The 17,677-nt window shown below is 40.7% G+C and overlaps 1 protein-coding gene across 1 annotated transcript in view; it reads left to right on the forward strand.

The window, feature by feature from the left end:
* The first annotated feature begins 2,113 nt into the window (after positions 1-2,113).
* LOC124606061 (facilitated trehalose transporter Tret1-like) overlaps positions 2,114-17,677 on the forward strand; it is a 59,914-nt gene continuing 44,350 nt past the window's right edge. Inside the window, exon 1 of the mRNA XM_047138023.1 lies at positions 2,114-2,171. Coding sequence (XP_046993979.1) covers positions 2,114-2,171 — 58 coding nt within the window. The remainder of the gene's footprint in view (positions 2,172-17,677) is intronic.

Consider the following 17,677-nt stretch of genomic DNA (forward strand, 5'->3'; position numbering starts at 1 on the left):
CCATCAGATATCTCTCTCAGAGATTATGAAAATACGATAACAGAACTTAGTTTATGAAGGTTTTCATTTATGTGGCGTGCTGACATCATGGGATATCAGCAACGTGCTCAAAGCAAAAGTTATGATATTGTCGTACGGATACCGCGTTTTTACATTCCATATTTGGAAATCGTAGGTTCAATGATTTCAGGTTCAAGTCGCCTTTAGAACTCCCCGATTACTTTCAAGAGATAGAGCTCTATTATTTTTAATGGGCTTAAACACAAAATATGTCTGTTTACAAAAAGATCTTACTCAGAACACAACAATTTTACGACACAAATGTGTTCTTTTCTACAGAAGCTTTCATTCTTTTCTCTATACAGTTACAAGTTTTTCAGGCAGGCGTTATGAAAAATAATGTATATAGCATTCACTTTGTGTATTATATTTTTTAAATTGTTTTGTCACATTATGTGACTAAATCAGATTAGATTACATCTAACGTAGCAAAATATACACAACAGAAAACTCAGTTAGGACTGGGATCGAACTTTATGTTGTATCATGTTTGTCGACGAAATACGTGTCTACTAATAAAAACTTAAAAATAAATTTTAGAAATCTCTGTGTGAGAATGTTCTAAGGAAGATAAGCTGTATTAAGAGCTGCTTGCAAGTACGTTATCCATATAAAGTTGATAAATACAGGAGTCTGGGAATTACATAACTGTGTGTTCATGAAGCTAAGTTGGGCGTTTGACAATAATGCAGAGATAATTGTCTTATGAAATGGTCTTTTACAGACAAATAACCTGATCGCTGACAATATGTTTGCACGTTTTATAGTTTTACAATTGCAAAAATTTACATTTTAAACAAATAAAACGAATTTCCATCTAAAATCTTCCATTATTCCCAACTTTTACTCTCTGTGTAATGCTACAGTGATATAGCTGTTGGGATGCACCTTGGGTACATTAGTAAGAGAGGGGTAAATACGAGTAAATATTGCTGTCTTGCAATTAAAGTAAAAAAAAAAACTCGTTACAAAAAAAAACGAGTACAACTGGAAAAAGTACTGACTCGTTGGTACCTGGAACGATATTTTAATTGGAGTTTTTTCGTGATGAACTGTTGTAACGTATAAATCATTCACCTTCTTTTTCCTGGTCTTTATCCCGTGTCTTCACGGTGTCGGCATGGTAACTACTTGCCCATCATTGATGGTTACAATGTCTGTGTTTACACAATGTCTGTATCTTCACAACATAATGTCCTTCAGACACCTATGCATGTCTGGAGGACATCGTATTATGAAGAAGCAGACCGTATGTAAACAGAGAAATTGTAACTGTCAATGATGTATACAAGTCTCAGTGGGCTAAAATAACAATATAATATTTGTCTCCCTGTGCAGGCATCACGAACAGTGCGACCATAAGGGTTGGGACTACATGGCATATGGAAGCACTGAGCGATGAACTTGAAGGGTTGTCATGTGACGTCCTTCCAGACCAAATGACGAGAACAGTGTTAAGGCGTCCGCTAGCGATAAGTAAGAAATCCGGGTTCGAGTCACGGTACAGCAAAAATTTTCATGTGTCGTAAACAGCTGACGTCAATGTATAGTCGCAGAATGCGAAACTATTTCGTAATGTTAAATAACGGATCCGGCAATGTTAGTGGTAGAGCCGGATCCCCTTCCCGCCGTCACCGCTTTGGAGTGGAGAACACTAAATAAGATATCCGACAGGTTGAAAACAAGCTTTTCAAAGGGTATGACACGTCTTAGAAAGAGTTTCAGTGAGCTATTGAGAATTTCGGGAGAAGTGCAGATGTCGATTTTGCAGTGTCCTCTCTATCTATCCACACGACAAGATGTAGCTGATTGTCACTGCAATGTAATCGATGCTGGTGCTGTAGGCGACTGCAGTGACGGCGTCTAGGAAGCGTAGTGAAAGCTCCTCAACAGGTGTCACAACTACATTGATGACACGTAACAAAACTAACACTTCGCACTCAAATAACTATAACAGCAGTCTTTCCACTGCTCTTGGTCTTACAGTTATTGTGATGTTAATACTTGGATAAATGCATGTTTCAGAGTTTAAGCGACAGTAGCCATGGGCGAAATGGGAAAGCCGTCTACTTTACGCAGAAGGTTGCCTCAACTGTTCGCGGCTCTCTCAGGTATGTGTCTAGTTTACTATTTGTTCTGTAGAAGCAAGAAATATATCTTTGGCTCTGGCGATGTTTTTAAATAAGAATAATTGAAATTCGGTACGAAATGGTGAAGCCAGTTCTGAAGACCTGTAAAAACATGAGTCAGCCAGGAAAATGACGATTATGTTGAATAGTATAAAACGGCACCAACAAAATTTGAGTGGTTGTAGAGGGCATCTTGAGGAACAAACTGAGAACAGCAGTTCACGCCCAGAAATGTAATCTAATGATGGCACAGGGAGCTGAATATACAGGGGCCAACGACTACTACTGCAGTACGCCTTCGACAGCAGACGCGAGTTTGTTGGCCAAGGGATCACCAGCGGTGTTGCGATAAGGGTGAATAAGCTAGGCGCCATCTGATGACTTGCATGCTGTCAAGTCCACTGAGACAACTTCCTCCACCAGTGTACTCATTCGCGTTAGCTGTTGAAGACGTGACCCGGGGCAGGCATTGACTTCTATCATATCGATTGTCTGTAATGTCGTTGGTTGACGTTTCCTCAAGTTGTTCATTAAGACAACCTGTGCAATCCCTTAACGTTTGTCGGTATCGTTTTGCTATCCTTATGTTCTTCTACGGCGTAATCTGTTTACCAATCTCTTACTTAATTCCTTTCTAGAAGTTCAAACTTTTATTATACACGGTGCAGCCATATTAATGTGACCGCCGCCTATGCTCGACGTCAACGCGCAATTAACCATTCACAGACGGCTGGTGACATTACCGGCAGTGGAGGATATATGATTCGTGTTGGGGGAATGCGGAAAATTGTACAATCATTGTCGTAACGCGGAAACGGAGCGATTTATCTGACGTCCAAAAGGGCACGATCATTGGCCTTCGCTCCAAGGGTGTAAATATTTGCTAAACGGCTAAGTTTGTAAACTATTCACGTTCCGCCGAGGTTAAAGTGTGCAGTGCATGGCAAAACGGCGCTATTCAGAACTTGCACCGAAGCAGCTGTGGCGTACCACCGTCCGTAGTTAACATTGCCGAACGACTGCTGGAAGACATGTGCAGGCGAATACTCATGCAGCTGTTGAGTAATTGACCACCAGACGAACTATGGGGCCAATAACAGTGTTTGCACAACAGGGGTTCAGCGCTTGGTTTCTGCACCCTGCTGGAATCCACATGCCAATATACGAACTGGACGCCCATTGAGCGGTGATACGCGGCGTTTTCAGATGAATCACATTTTGCGCTCCATCAGACAGACGAACGTTCTGGGGTACAGCGTGAAACGTCTGAAAGCAAACACGGAAGGAGCTTGTGTGGAGAATGTTATCTTGGCATTCCCTGGGTGATCTCGTCATTCTAGAAGGCACAATGGATCAACACAAATCGAATCTATCCTCGGGGACCATGTCCACTCCGACATGCAGTTTGTTATTCCCAGGCTCGATAGCATCTGTCAGCAGGACAATGCGACGCGTCTCCCAGCTCGCAGGGTACGTGCGTGGTTCGAAGAGCACCAGGCTGAGTTTACCGTACTCAGAAATGACTCTGAGCACTATGGGACTTAATATCTGAGGTCATCTGTCCCCTAGACTTAGAACTACTCAAACCTAGCTAACCTAAGGACATCACACACATCCATGCCCGAGGCAGAATTCGAACCTGCGACCGTAGCGGTCACGCGGATCCAGACTGAAGCGCCTAGAACCGCTCGACCACAGCAGCCGACACTTACCGTACGCCCCTGGCCACTGAAGTCCCCAGATTTAAATCCAATCGATAATCTCTGGGATCACCTCGATTGGGCCGTCCACGCCACAAATCTTCAGCCAAGATACTTAGTGCAGATGACCACTGTACTAGAGTTGGTACGCCTCCACATTCATGTCGGTACCTTTCTGAACCTCACTAACTCTCTTCCTGAAACTTCCTGGCAGATTAAAACTGTGTGCCCGACCGAGACTCGAACTCGGTTCGAGTCTCGGTCGGGCACACAGTTTTAATCTGCCAGGAAGTTTCATATCAGCGCACACTCCGCTGCAGAGTGAAAATCTCATTCGGGGAACTCTCTTCCTGCACACCTCATAGCGATCGCGCTGCAAAAGGTGGTTAAGCAGACTTTTGACAAGTGGTCACTGGACAGTGTATTTTTGAACTACATTTAGCAAAAAAAAAAGATGTATATAATATAGACCATGAGAGATGACGTTTTTGTAATCGGGTCAATTAGTATTTCCACAGCGACCTTGATTATACTTGACTTCCACGACGTTTTATTTTCTTTCTAGGCCTTCACTAGGCCATTTAGTCGTTAGGTCTAGCAAGATTTCCCCTCAGCCCAGTGCTTTGTCATCCCGGCGCTATGGGTGTTTTTCCATTTAAGATTTGATGTCACTCCAGTATCCGGACACATTTTTACTGCTGTTAGTAACTGGAGATAATCTAACGATCTGATAAGCATTCTGTACTGATCTCTGTCATTAATGAGGCTGTGGTGAAAGAGACAGCCTACATTACACTTGTCCGTCCTCTGCTGGAATATTGTTGCGTGGTATGGGATCCTTACCAGGTAGGATTGACTGAGGACATCGAAAAAGTGCAAAGAAGGGCAGCTCGTTTCGTGTTATCGTGCAGTAGGGGTGAGAGTGTCACTGATATGAAACGCGAGTTGGGATGGCAGTCACTGAAAGGTTGGCGGTTTTCTTTGTGGCGAGATCTGTTTACGAAATTTCAATCACCAACTTTCTCTTCCGAATGCGAAAATATTTTGTTGACACCCACCTACGTAGGGAGAAATGATCATCATAATAAAATAATAGAAATCAGAGCTCGAATGGAAAGATTTAGGTGTTCCTTTTTCCCACATGCCATTCAAGAGTGGAATGTTAGAGATGTAGTATGAAAATGGTTCAATGAAACCTCTGCCAAGCACTTAAGTGTGAATTGCAGAGTAACCATGTAGATGTAGATGTAATTCTTTTATATGTGATGCACTAGTAGGTCTAAACGATAGGTTGAGGACAGCGGGTAGAGCCTTTAATGTAACAAAAGGATACGATTGTGTGGAACAGTAGAATAGTTTTGCATTATTTGGGGCATTACAGGATTAGGGAAGAAGGTCGACAGTGGTACACTTCATACCTGGAAAGCAGGAGCGGAATGCTGTTTTCCGGTATCTACACACAGGGAAGAGTTTTAAATCTGACTTGGCTCATATAAAGTGCGCACTGCCACAGGGTTCGGTTCTGCGACTATTGCTTTTTTTTACATATATCAATAATCCCAATTCCAAAGAAAGTAGGTACGGACAGCTGTGAAAATTACCAAACTATCAGTTTAATAAGTCACGGATGCAAAATACTAGATGAATCCTTTGCAGAAGAATGGAAAAATTGTAGAAGCCGACCTCGAGGAAGATCGTTTTGGATTCCAGAGAAGCGGAGGAACACGAGAGGCAATACTGACCCTACGACTTCTCAGAGAGGTTAGGATAAGGAAAGGCAAACCTACATTTATAGAATGTGTAGACTTAGGGAAAACTTTTCATAATGTTGACTGGAATACTCTCTTTCAAATTCTAAAGGTGGCAGGGGTAAAACACAGGGAGCCAAAGGCTATTTACAGTTTATAGAGAAACCATGTGGCAGTTATAAGAGTCGAGGAGCACGAAATGGAAGAAGTGGTTGAGAAGGGAGTGAGGCAGGGCTATAGCGCATCCCCAGTTTTATTCAATCTGTATATGATGTAAGCAGTAAAGGAAACAATAGAAAAATTTGAAGTAGGAATTAAAGTCCAGAGAGTAGAAATAAAATCTTTGTGGTTTACCAGTGACATCGTAATTCTGCCAGAAACAGTAAACGACTTGGAAGAGCAGCTGAACGGAATGGACAGTATCTTAAAAGGAGAATATAAGATGAACATCAACATAAGAAAAACGCGGGTAATGGAATGTAGTCGAATTAAATCAGGTGATGGTGAGGGAATCAGGTTAGGAAAAGAGACCCTTAAAGTAGTAAAGGAGTTTTGCTATTTGGGGAGCAAAATAACTGATGATTGTCGAAGTGGGGAGGAAAGTGTAAACTGGCAATGAAAAGATAAGCGTTTCTGAAGAAGAGAAATTTTTTATCATCGAGTTTATATTTAAGTGTCAGGAAGTCCTTTCTGAAAGCATTCGTATGGAGCATAGCCATATATGGAAGTGAAACATGGACAATAAGCAGTTTAAACAAGAAGAGAATAGAAACTTTTGAAATTTGATGCTACAGAAGAATGCTGAAAATTAGATGGGTAGATCACGTAACTAATGAAGAGGTACTGAACTGAACTGGGTAGAAGTGAAATTTGTGGTACGGCCTGATCAATGGAACGGATCGGTCGGTACGACACATTCTGAAGAATCAAGAGATCACCAGTTTAGTATTGGAGGGAAGCATATGGGGGAAAATCGTAAAGGGAATGCAGTGAGCACATTCAGAGGGATGTAGGTTGCAGTAGTTATTCAGATACGAAAGGGTTGAACGGGATAGAATAGCATGGAAAACTGCATGAAGCCATTCTTTGGACTGAAGACCGTAACAGAAAACAACAACTTCAACGATCTGCCACTAAACATGACAGGTGGCATTAAAATTGTTATTTTTGCAGGTGACACAAGTATTAATTTGAAAGACGTGGAACATAATATAAATGAGCTACAAGATGCAGAATAGGAATATCTGACAAAATTTGAAATTTTCGTTTTTTTGTATTAACCGATAACTGGAGTGTAACTCTGTTCACTGTGCAGAAAGATCACAGATATGCACACTGGAACATGATTTTTCTGGCTGCTGATTATCATGTAAGATTTAGAATGACATATCTAGCAGACTTGTTCCTTTTCTGCAAAGTAAAAATGTCCTTTCTGCATCTTATAGTTTAATTGCATTGCAGACTCTCCGCTCGTAATGTCGAAATGCTAGGAAGAGTTAGTTGTGGAGAATTCAGATGATACTCTAACTGTCAAGAAATGGTGGGCCAGGAACTATAAAAAGGTGTCTCTATAAGATGACACAACAGGAAGAGGTAGTCCTAAGGGAAACAAAATTACTACCCAAGCTTAAGCGTACTGAATATAAATCAGCCATGAAAATTAAGACCGTTGCTTTTAAGCATATTGATAGTCTAGCCAGCCATACATTTACTCTTAATTCCCATAATATCCTTCCGAGTCTACCTCATGAGAAAGGATACATCTCTGCTGGTATCCCAATAATGATAAAAAAGAGTAGGATATGCAAAAACTTGCACAACATATTCCTGCAGGATACAGTGAGTTTTATGAGACATTTTTCAAATGGCACACAACATAAATCGAAGAATACGACAATGAATGAGAAGAAAAACTGCCTGTAATTATTCTGTTCATACGTTTTTCTAAGATTACTAATTTTCCTCACGTCCTGATTGTGTCATTTTAAATAATAATGTAAAAAGTTTTTTCTGACAGTTGACTGTTTATTTTATTAAAATTTTTAAAATTTCTGTAATTGTAAATGTCATGCTTTGCAGAAAGGGCACGTGTATAATACATACAATGAACAGTAATTGACTCAAATGACACATGTCGGAGAAGTTTTCCTTTCAGCAATGGGACAAAATGTGACTTCAAAGGTGCAGAAGAGGCTCATATGGAAACTTCGTGTTTCAAACTATCTACGACTTTCTTTGTATCACTGAAAACTTTCAATTTTGTTATATGTATGTCCTTTCTACATTTTTAGTTCAAATGATGTCGCTAATATGGTAGTCAGTAACATCGACATGTGGCTTTCAGAGAACAGATTCGTGTTTAACTGTAACAAAAAGCAGCGTTTCTGACGCAGAACTCTTGTAAAAGAGAAATTTTGTTGTTACAGAGTGGTCAAACAGTTACTGATGTCGACCATTCTAAATTCTTTGGGTTTAGGATAGACGGAAGCGTCTCTTTCACCATCTTGTGGAAAAACTGAACGCTTCTGTCTTCACTATCAGAGTGACCTCCACTGTCTCCGACATTAAAACACGAAGGCTTATTAACGTTGCTTACTTTCTTTGTATTATCTATACAGATAAAAAGTGACTGTTTGTTTGCTCAAAATCGTGTCCCTCCGAAAGTTTTGACATAACGTTGAATTCTAATACTGACGTGTTCTTAGGTTTCTAATTCTTTAAGATACGTATATTTTTGATACATATAATATGTAAATGTATCGTTGTTGTTGTGGTCTTCAGGGGGAAAGACTGGTTTGATGCATCTCACCATGCTAAAGGGATAATATTGTTACCAAAAATATAAAATTGTACTTTCCCGATTTACTTCAGATTTTTACATGTTACTGTAAAAAAGTTTGTACACATATAGACTCCACACTTCTTAATACATAAATATACAGAGTGAGTCACTAACTATTGCTACCAAGAATAACTCCGAAAGTATGATAGGAGATGAAAGGTTTGTGGGACAAAAGTTGCCTGGGACAACGGGGGCCATAATATGCCGTTGGTTTTTTGTAGCTAGGTGGGGTCGCTTCAGAGATATGAAGGTCAACTTTGCTTTTTTATTTTTTTAATGAGGTGCTATAGTTTGTTACTTATTTTCTGATAACGGCTATCGAGACGAATCCAATGATGTGTATAAGTAAGGTCTTTGAAGGTCAACGAAGGTCACAAAGGTGGCAAGAACGTACATTTAGAGAAGGTGTTCGAAGTGATGACCACTGGTATCAATGCAGTGCTGCAATCTTCTTGTCATGGATAAGGTGGTATTCCTTGTCATATCGACACTTATCGAAGCACAATTCTCTCTCTTATATCTTCAGCTGTAGTTGGAATGTCTTTATAAACAATGTCTTTAAGAATCCCCACAAGAAAAAGTCCATAGGCGTCAAGTCTGGCGAACGAGCCAGCCACGATCCAACGATTTGGGAATTGTCTCTACAATTCATTTCTAGCCACCAGCGAAAAATGTGCTGGACACCCATCGTGTTGATACCACATTCTGTTCCTTGTTCTTAAAGGTATTTCGACCAATAACGGACCTAATGTTTCTTGCAGGAATGTGGTGTACTTACTACCATTAAGATTTCCTTCGAGGAAAGTAGGGGCCTATAATTCTGTCCTCCAGAATGCCGTACCATACATTCACCGACCACGGGTTTTGGTGTGCAACTTGCCACAGGCAACATGAATTTTCAGTTACCCAATAGTGCATGTTACGCAAATTATCATTTCTATGATTCGTGAATGTAGCCCCGTCAGCAAATAAAATCAAATTAATAAATGTGTCATCCCTCTGAATCTGAAGTTGAGTCCATCGGCAGAATTCAGTGCGAGGCGTAGAATCCGTACCAGTTAATTCTTGGTGGAGACTGATATGGTAAGGACGATATTTGTAGCGATGCAGAACACGAACAACACTACTCTGGCTCATACCATATTCCCTTGCGATTTGACGTGAATTAACACAAGGATCTCAAACCACAGTGGCAAGCGTACCAATTTCCATTTCCTCGTTATCTTTCCTTTGCCAGATATGTTTCCGATGCGTTAAAGATCCAGTTATCCTCATACACATATTTAAATGTGCGACGTGTAGGATGAGTACATTGAGGATATCTTTGAGTATATAAGTCTCTAGCTCTTACTGAATTTCGTTGGCATTCTCCGTAAATGAGAAGCATATCGACTTGTTCTTCGAAGAATACGTTATTCACATTCACTTGATTCGATGACACTAGTCTCTCCGTTCCTATTAGTGTTGCATTGCGAAACCGTCGAATGGTGTTTACATGTCAGTGGCACATTAGATGGATACGCCGTATTCGGCGAATATTTCCTATTTGCACGATGTACGAGAAAGAATTGTCAGAGCATGTGCTTCGATAAGTGCCGAAGTGATAAGGAATACCACTCAACTCATGATAAGAAGATTGCAGCACTGCACTGATACCAATGGTCATCACTTCGAACACCTTCTGTAAATGGACGTTCATTCCACCTTTGCGACCTTCGTTGACCTTCAAATACCTTACTGTTACACATCATTGGATTCGTCTCAATAGACGCTATCGGAAAATAAGGACCAAACTATAGCATCCCATTTAAAAAAAGGAAGCTGACCTTCATATCTATTACTCGACCCCACCTAACAACAAAAACCCAACGTCATATTATGGCCCCCGTTGCCCCATGGAACATTTGTCCCACAAACTTTTCAGTTCCTATCATACTTTCGGTGTTATTCTAGGTGGCAATAGTGACTCACACTGTATATAAATATGTAATACACAATAGTGAAACATCGTTAGCAAACGGGAAAGTTGTATTTATGGCTTATTAGTGTATGATAAGAATACAGCTACAGACTCTGAATTCGCAATAACAATAAACAAGGGTCAAGGTCAGAGAGAAGAGAGAAGGGAAGATGGACTGTGGGGTGGAAGGAAATGGGCATAGTAAACGGGAAGAAACAGATGGACAGAGAGGGAGAGGGCAGAATGAAATGGAGAGAGAGGGCGGGAAGAAGATGGACAGAGAAAGGGGATAGAGATGATGGAATGACAGAAGGGAGAGAGCGGGGGTAAGAGGAGATAGAGAGGGGAGGAGAAGATGGATAGACACAGGGGGAAAAGGTTATGGATAGAGAGAGGTGTAAGGAGGAGGAGATTGAAGAAACAGTGGAAGGGGGAGATGGACAGAGTCCAGGGAGAGAGGGGGTATGTACAGGGTGGTCCATTGATCGTGACCGGGCCAAATATATCACGAAATAAGCGTCAAACAAAAAAACTTCAAAGACAGAAACTTGTCTAGCTTGAAGGGGGAAACCAGATGGCGCTATGGTTGGCCCGCTAGATGGCGCTGCCATAGGTCAAACGGATATAAAAATGCGTTTTTTAAAATAGGAACCCCCATTTTTATTACATATTCGTGTGGTACGTAGAGATAGATAGCACTGTAATAGCCTTAAACATATGGCTAAAATTTTAGACGAACATTTGGTAACAGGTAGGTGTTTTAAATTAAAATGCAGAACGTAGGTACGTTGGAACATTTTATTTAGATTGTTCCAATGTGATACATGTACCTTTGTGAAGTTATCATTTCTGAGAACGCATGCCGTTACAGCGTGATTACCAGTAAATACCACATTAATGCAATAAATGCTCAAAATGATGTCCGTCGACCTCAATGCATTTGGCAATACGTGTAACGACATTCCTCTCAACAGCGAGTAGTTCACCTTCCGTAATGTTCGCACATGCATTGACAATGCGCTGACGTATGTTGTCAGGCGTTGTCGGTGGATCACGATAGCAAATATCCTTCAACTTTCCCCAAAGAAAGAAATCCAGGGACGTCAGATCCCGTGAACGTGCTTCGACGACCAATCCACCTGTCATGAAATATGCTATTCAATACCGCTTCAACCACACTAGAGCTATGTGCCGGACATCCATCATGTTGGAAGTACATCGCCATTGTCATGCAGTGAAACATCTTTTAGTAACATCGGTAGAACATTACATAGGAAATCAGCACTCATTGCACCATTTAGATTGCCATCGATAAAACGGGGGCCAATTATCCTTCCTCCCATAATGACGCAGCATACATTAACCTGCCAAGGTCGCTGATGTTCCACTTGTCGCAGCCATCGTGGATTTTCCGTTGCCCAATAGTGCATATTATGCCGGTTTACGTCACCGCTGTTGGTGAATGACGCTTCGTCGCCAAGTTGAACACGTGCAAAAAATCTATCATCGTCCCGTAACTTCTCTTGTGCCCAGTGGCAGAACTGTACACGACATTCAAAGTCGTCGCCATGCTATTCCTGTTGCATAGAAATATGGTACGGATGCAATAGATGTTGATGTAGCATTCTCAACACCGACGTTTTTCAGATTCCCGATTCTCGCGCAATTTGTCTGCTACTGATGTGCGGATTAGCCGCGACAGCAGCTAAAACACCTACCTGGGCATCATCATTCGTTACATGTGGTTGACGTTTCACATGTGGCTGAACACTTCCTGTTTCCTTAAATAACGTAAATATCCGGCGAACGGTTGGGACACTTGGATAATGTCGTCCAGGATACCGAGCAGCATACATAGCACACGCCCGTTGGGCATTTTGATGAAAATAGCCATACATCAACACGATATCGACTATTTCCGCAATTGGTAAACGGTCCATTTTAACACCGAAGCAAATACCGTCCGCACTGGCGGAATGTTACGTGATACCACGAACTTATACGTTTGTGACTATTGAGGCGCCATCTGTCACAAAGCGAAAAAAGTGGTCCAACTAAAATATTCATGTTTCTTTACGTACTAGACGAATATGTAATAAAAATTGATGGTTCCTATTTAAAAAAGCGCAGTTGATATTCATTTGACCTATGGCAGCGCCATCTAGCCGGCCAACCATAGCGACATCTGGTTTCACTCTTCAAGCTACACAAGTTTCGTTCTTTGTAGTTTTTTCGTTTGATGCTTATTTCGGGAGATGTTTAGCCCGGTTACCATTGAAACGTCCCCTTTGAACAATTATACACGACTGTCCTTAACCTGATACACAATATTTTTGTTAGCGCAACGCAATCTGACTTTCAAAATTCCCTACAAAAGAATGGCCCTGACTAACATTAAACTATACCTTTCACAAATCACTTACCTCACAAAAATCTTCTCTGCTCAAGCTACTGCAATACAGCGAGCGCCACTACTGCCAGCTAAATAAAAGATTCAAACTATGGAAGGCACTAACTACTGATAGGGATAGTTAGCAAATGAAAGATATTAATAGAGAACAAACAATGTATTTACCTTGATATCATCATATATAAATATAGCAGTTCATGACAAATTTCAAAACTCCGCCATCTCTCTCCCCACATCCACCACTGCTGGCGGCTCACCTCCAACTGCGCAACGCTACGCGCTGTTAACAGCCCAGCTGCCTAACACTACAATGGCGAGTATTACAACAATGCAAAGCAGCCACAGACTGCACACAGCACAGCCAGTGATTTTCATATTGAACGCTACGTAACGTTGCCAATAAGAAAACATAAACAGCCTACTTACATAGAGAAAACATAAACAGCCTACTTACATAGAGAAAACATAAACAGCCTACTTCCATAGCCCCCATGCTCCCCACAAAAAATTTTACAAATTTTTTTTGGGCAGTGGCCAATAATGATTTGATAAAATTTTTCATAATTACAATAACAAAGAAATCAAATGCACACACTTATTGATACAATGTTGGTCAAAAGCTAAAATTTTCTCACAGTCCATAAAGATAGTCCTAATCATTCATCATAATAGTAATTACATTTTTTTTCACAAAGTCTCATTAGTAAAAGAAATTGCACACAGAAGTAGTGGATTTCCATGCAGTCTTGAAGAAGTAGCGTTGTCCTTCCAACTGAAAGACAGTGCTGACTCTTGACATGCTGACAGGTAATGGGCCACAACAGAGCAAACCCACAGCAGAGTCATTCGACAGTTTGAAGAAGATTGGTAGGTAGGTCATCACAGAGCAGACCCACTGTAGTCCTGGTAGAGATTACGGTATTGGTGGGCCACCAGAGGTGCAGACCCACTGCAGGCCTTGTAGAAATAATGGTACTGGTGAGTCAGCAAAGGTGTAGGCCCACTGTAGTCCTTGTAGAGATAATGGTATTGATGGATCATCAAAGATGTAGACCCACTGTAGTCCTTGTAGAGATAGCCAGCAGCCATCTGTTGTGACTGTGCAGGTGCACAATCACCATTGAAGAGTCTTGCGGATAATATAGCAAGTCCATAAACCACCACTTGTGCACTCACAACGTTTTTGGAATTGTCCTTAGAACCAGCAATGTTGTTATCCAGTCCCTTGCAGAATTATTAACACACGTGCAAACACTAACAGTCCCTAATTCTCACATATTGTCCATATACTATGACCAACAGAAACGTGTGCAGTGAAATGTAACTTAATTTGAAGAACTGGTGTCTGTACAATTATAAATTTACAACATGAAAATACAATTACAAAGGTACAAAATACATCATTAAAGAACATAACAATACAGATAACATTTGTACAGCCTACTTCCACCATCAATGGGCCACCCTGTATATCCTATTCCCAAACATATTAGAAGCGTACGCTTTCTCTTTTCCTTTCTTTCCATTCAAGCAGAGCGAACCGCAGCAAAGTGTGGCAGGGTACAGCTAGTATCTGATAGCGCTCTATTTTGGGGCAACTTTGTTCACTCGCCAACTGTAGTTTTTGTCCGGAAACGGGTCGTCAGACCGATCTTCGGTGTAAGATCGCGAACTTCGTGTGGGCGGCTGTTCAGCTACTTCGGAAATGAAACTTAGCCGTTCCTGTACTTATATTTCATCATGGGTTTTCTTGTTGACAGTACTGATTAATTCACAGGAAACTGCAACAGTATTTCAACGAACACTGGTCGGAAAAGCGATATACATATGGATGACATTTTCTTAATTGTACAGAATGGTATGTGCCGTTCAGCAGGTTTTGTTTGCTGTGATAAATCTTAAGTATTGTTGAATTCCGTGTTAAAAGGTTTCTTTGTGGCACATACCTCCTATTCTGTACAGAAATTACTCACAGTATTTGAGAACTTCTCTCTCTAATGTGTTATCTACTCATATACTCTATTTTCTCCTGTTTTATTAATTTTTGATTGTTCCTTTATAAATTTTATGATCAGCACACTGTAAAAAAAGACCATGAACATAGTCGTTCCGTGACGAAGTCGTAGGGAATCCGGTAAGTAAATAAATCAAAATCTAACCTAACAAATCTTGTCTACTTGGCGTTAGCCGTTCTCCTTCTAGGGGCAGTGCAAAAAATCCTTAGCGAGTTTCTGCAGTCATCCTGACTACATGAAGGTAGAAGGTTAGTATTTTGCAGCTGTGACTTATTAAACTGATAGTTCGGTAATTTTCACATCTGTCAACGCCTGCTTTCTTTGGGATTGGGATTATTATATTCTTCTTGAAGTCTGAGGATATATCGCCTGTCTCATACATCTTGCTCACCAGATGGTAGAGTTTTGTCAGGACTGGCTCTCCCAAGGCTGTCAGTAGTTCTAATGGAATGTTGTCTACTCCGGGGGCCTTGTTTCGACTCAGGTCTTTCAGTGCTCTGTCAAACTCTTCACGCAATATCATATCTCCCATTTCATCTTCATCTACATCCTCTTCCATTTCCATAATATTGTCCTCAAGTACATCGCGCTTGTATAGACCTTCTATATACTCCTTCCACCTTTCTGCTTTCGCTTCTTTGCTTAGAACTGGGTTTCCATCAAAGCTCTTGATATTCATGCAAGTGGTTCTCCTTTCTTCAAAGGTCTCTTTAATTTTCCTGTAGGCAGTATCTATCTTTCCCCTAGTGAGATAAGCCTCTACATCCTTACATTTGTCCTCTAGCCATCCCTGCTTAGCCATTTTGCACTTCCTGTCGATCTCATTTTTGAGAAGTTTGTATTCCTTTTTGCCAGCTTCATTTACTGCGTTTTTATATTTTCTCCTTTCATCAATTAAATTCAATATTTCTTCTGTTACCCAAGCGTTTCTACTAGCTCTCGTCTTTTTACCTATTCGATCCTCTGCTGCCTTCACTATTTCATCCCTCAAAGCTACCCATTCTTCATCTACTGCATTTCTTTCCCCCATTCCTGTCAATTGTTCCCTTATGCTCTCCCTGAAACACTGTACAACCTCTGGTTCTTTCAGTTTATCCAGGCCCTATCTCCTTAAATTCCCACCTTTTTGCAGTTTCTTCAGTTTTAATCTACAGTTCATAACCAATAGATTGTGGTCATAATCCACATCTGCTCCTGGAAATGTCTTACAATTTAAAATCTGGTTCCTAAATCTCTGTCTTACCATTATGTAATCTATCTGATACCTTTTAGTATCTCCAGGGTTCTTCCATGTATACAACCTTCTTTCATGATTCTTAAACCAAGTGTCAGCTATGATTAAGTTATGCTCTGCGCAAAATTCTACCAGGCGGCTTCCTCTTTCATTTCTTAGCCCCAATCCATATTCACCTACTATGTTTCCTTCTCTCCCTTTTCCTACTCTTGAATTCCAATCACCCATGACTATTAAATTTTCGTCTCCCTTCACCACCTGAATAATTTCTTTTATCTCGTCATACATTTCATCAATTTCTGCGTCATCTGCAGAGCTAGTTGGCATATAAACTTGTACTACTGTAGTAGGCGTGGGCTTCGTGTCTATCTTGGCCACAATAATGCGTTCACTATGCTGTTTGTAGTAGCTTACCCGTACTCCAATTTTTTTATTCATTATTAAACCTACTCCTGCATTACCCCTATTTGATTTTGTATTTATAACCCTGTATTCACCTGACCAGAAGTCTTGTTTCTCCTGCCACCGAACTTCACTAATTCCCACTATATCTAACTTTAACCTATCCATTGCCCTATTTAAATTTTCTAACCTACCTGCCCGATTAAGGGATCTGACATTCCAGGCTCCGATCCGTAGAACGCCAGTTTTCTTTCTCCTGATAACAACGTCCTCTTGAGTAGTCCCCGCCCGGAGATTCGAATGGGAGAGTATTTTACCTCCGGAATATTTTACCCAAGAGTACGCCATCATCATTTAATCATAGAGTAAATCTGCATGCCCTCGGGAAAATTTACGGCTGTAGTTTCCCCTTGCTTTCAGCCGTTCGCAGTACCAGAACAGCAAAGCCATTTTGGTTAATGTTACAAAGCCAGATCAGTCAATCATCCAGACTGTTGCTCCTGCAACTACTGAAAATGCTGCTGCCCCTCTTCAGGAACCACACGTTTGTCTGGCCTCTCAACAGATACCCCTCCATTGTGGTTGCACCTACGGTACGGCTATCTGTATCGTTGAGGCACGCAAGCCTCCCCACCAACGGCAAGGTCCATGGTTCAGGGGGGGGATCATACATTATTGAAAGTCTCTCTACAGTGTTGTGGTGTCACAGCTTTAGATTGACGGAAAGGGATTTAAATACGTATATATTCTTACAGAGATTGTAGGCATTCTCCGGTTTGGTTTAACTATTATTCATGCCCATGGTCTTTTCCATTCTCCGAGATATTTTAATTCAGTTTTTTTACATATTGTAACTATCTGTGATGCAGAATAAATTTTTTAAAGTTCATTGGCTAACTTAGTTTTCTATTTTTTAAATAAAATTTTCAAATAATATTCAACTATATTCAAACGGTTGCATATCCGATGCTCGAAGTGATAATCCGTAATGATAAATCTTCTTTAAACACTGGAATGAGGAGAGTAACTACTCATATGAAATGACAACCCACGAGAACGATTTTAGAATGAACTATGTATTCAAAACAGAGTGAGTAAAATTTCGCGTGATCGTCACACATAACATTGGTCTGAACAATACAATACCCAACAAAGTGAACAGTTATTTGTAAAGTAT

This window comes from Schistocerca americana, chromosome 3, assembly GCF_021461395.2.
Source record: "Schistocerca americana isolate TAMUIC-IGC-003095 chromosome 3, iqSchAmer2.1, whole genome shotgun sequence".
NCBI lineage: Eukaryota > Metazoa > Arthropoda > Insecta > Orthoptera > Acrididae > Schistocerca > Schistocerca americana.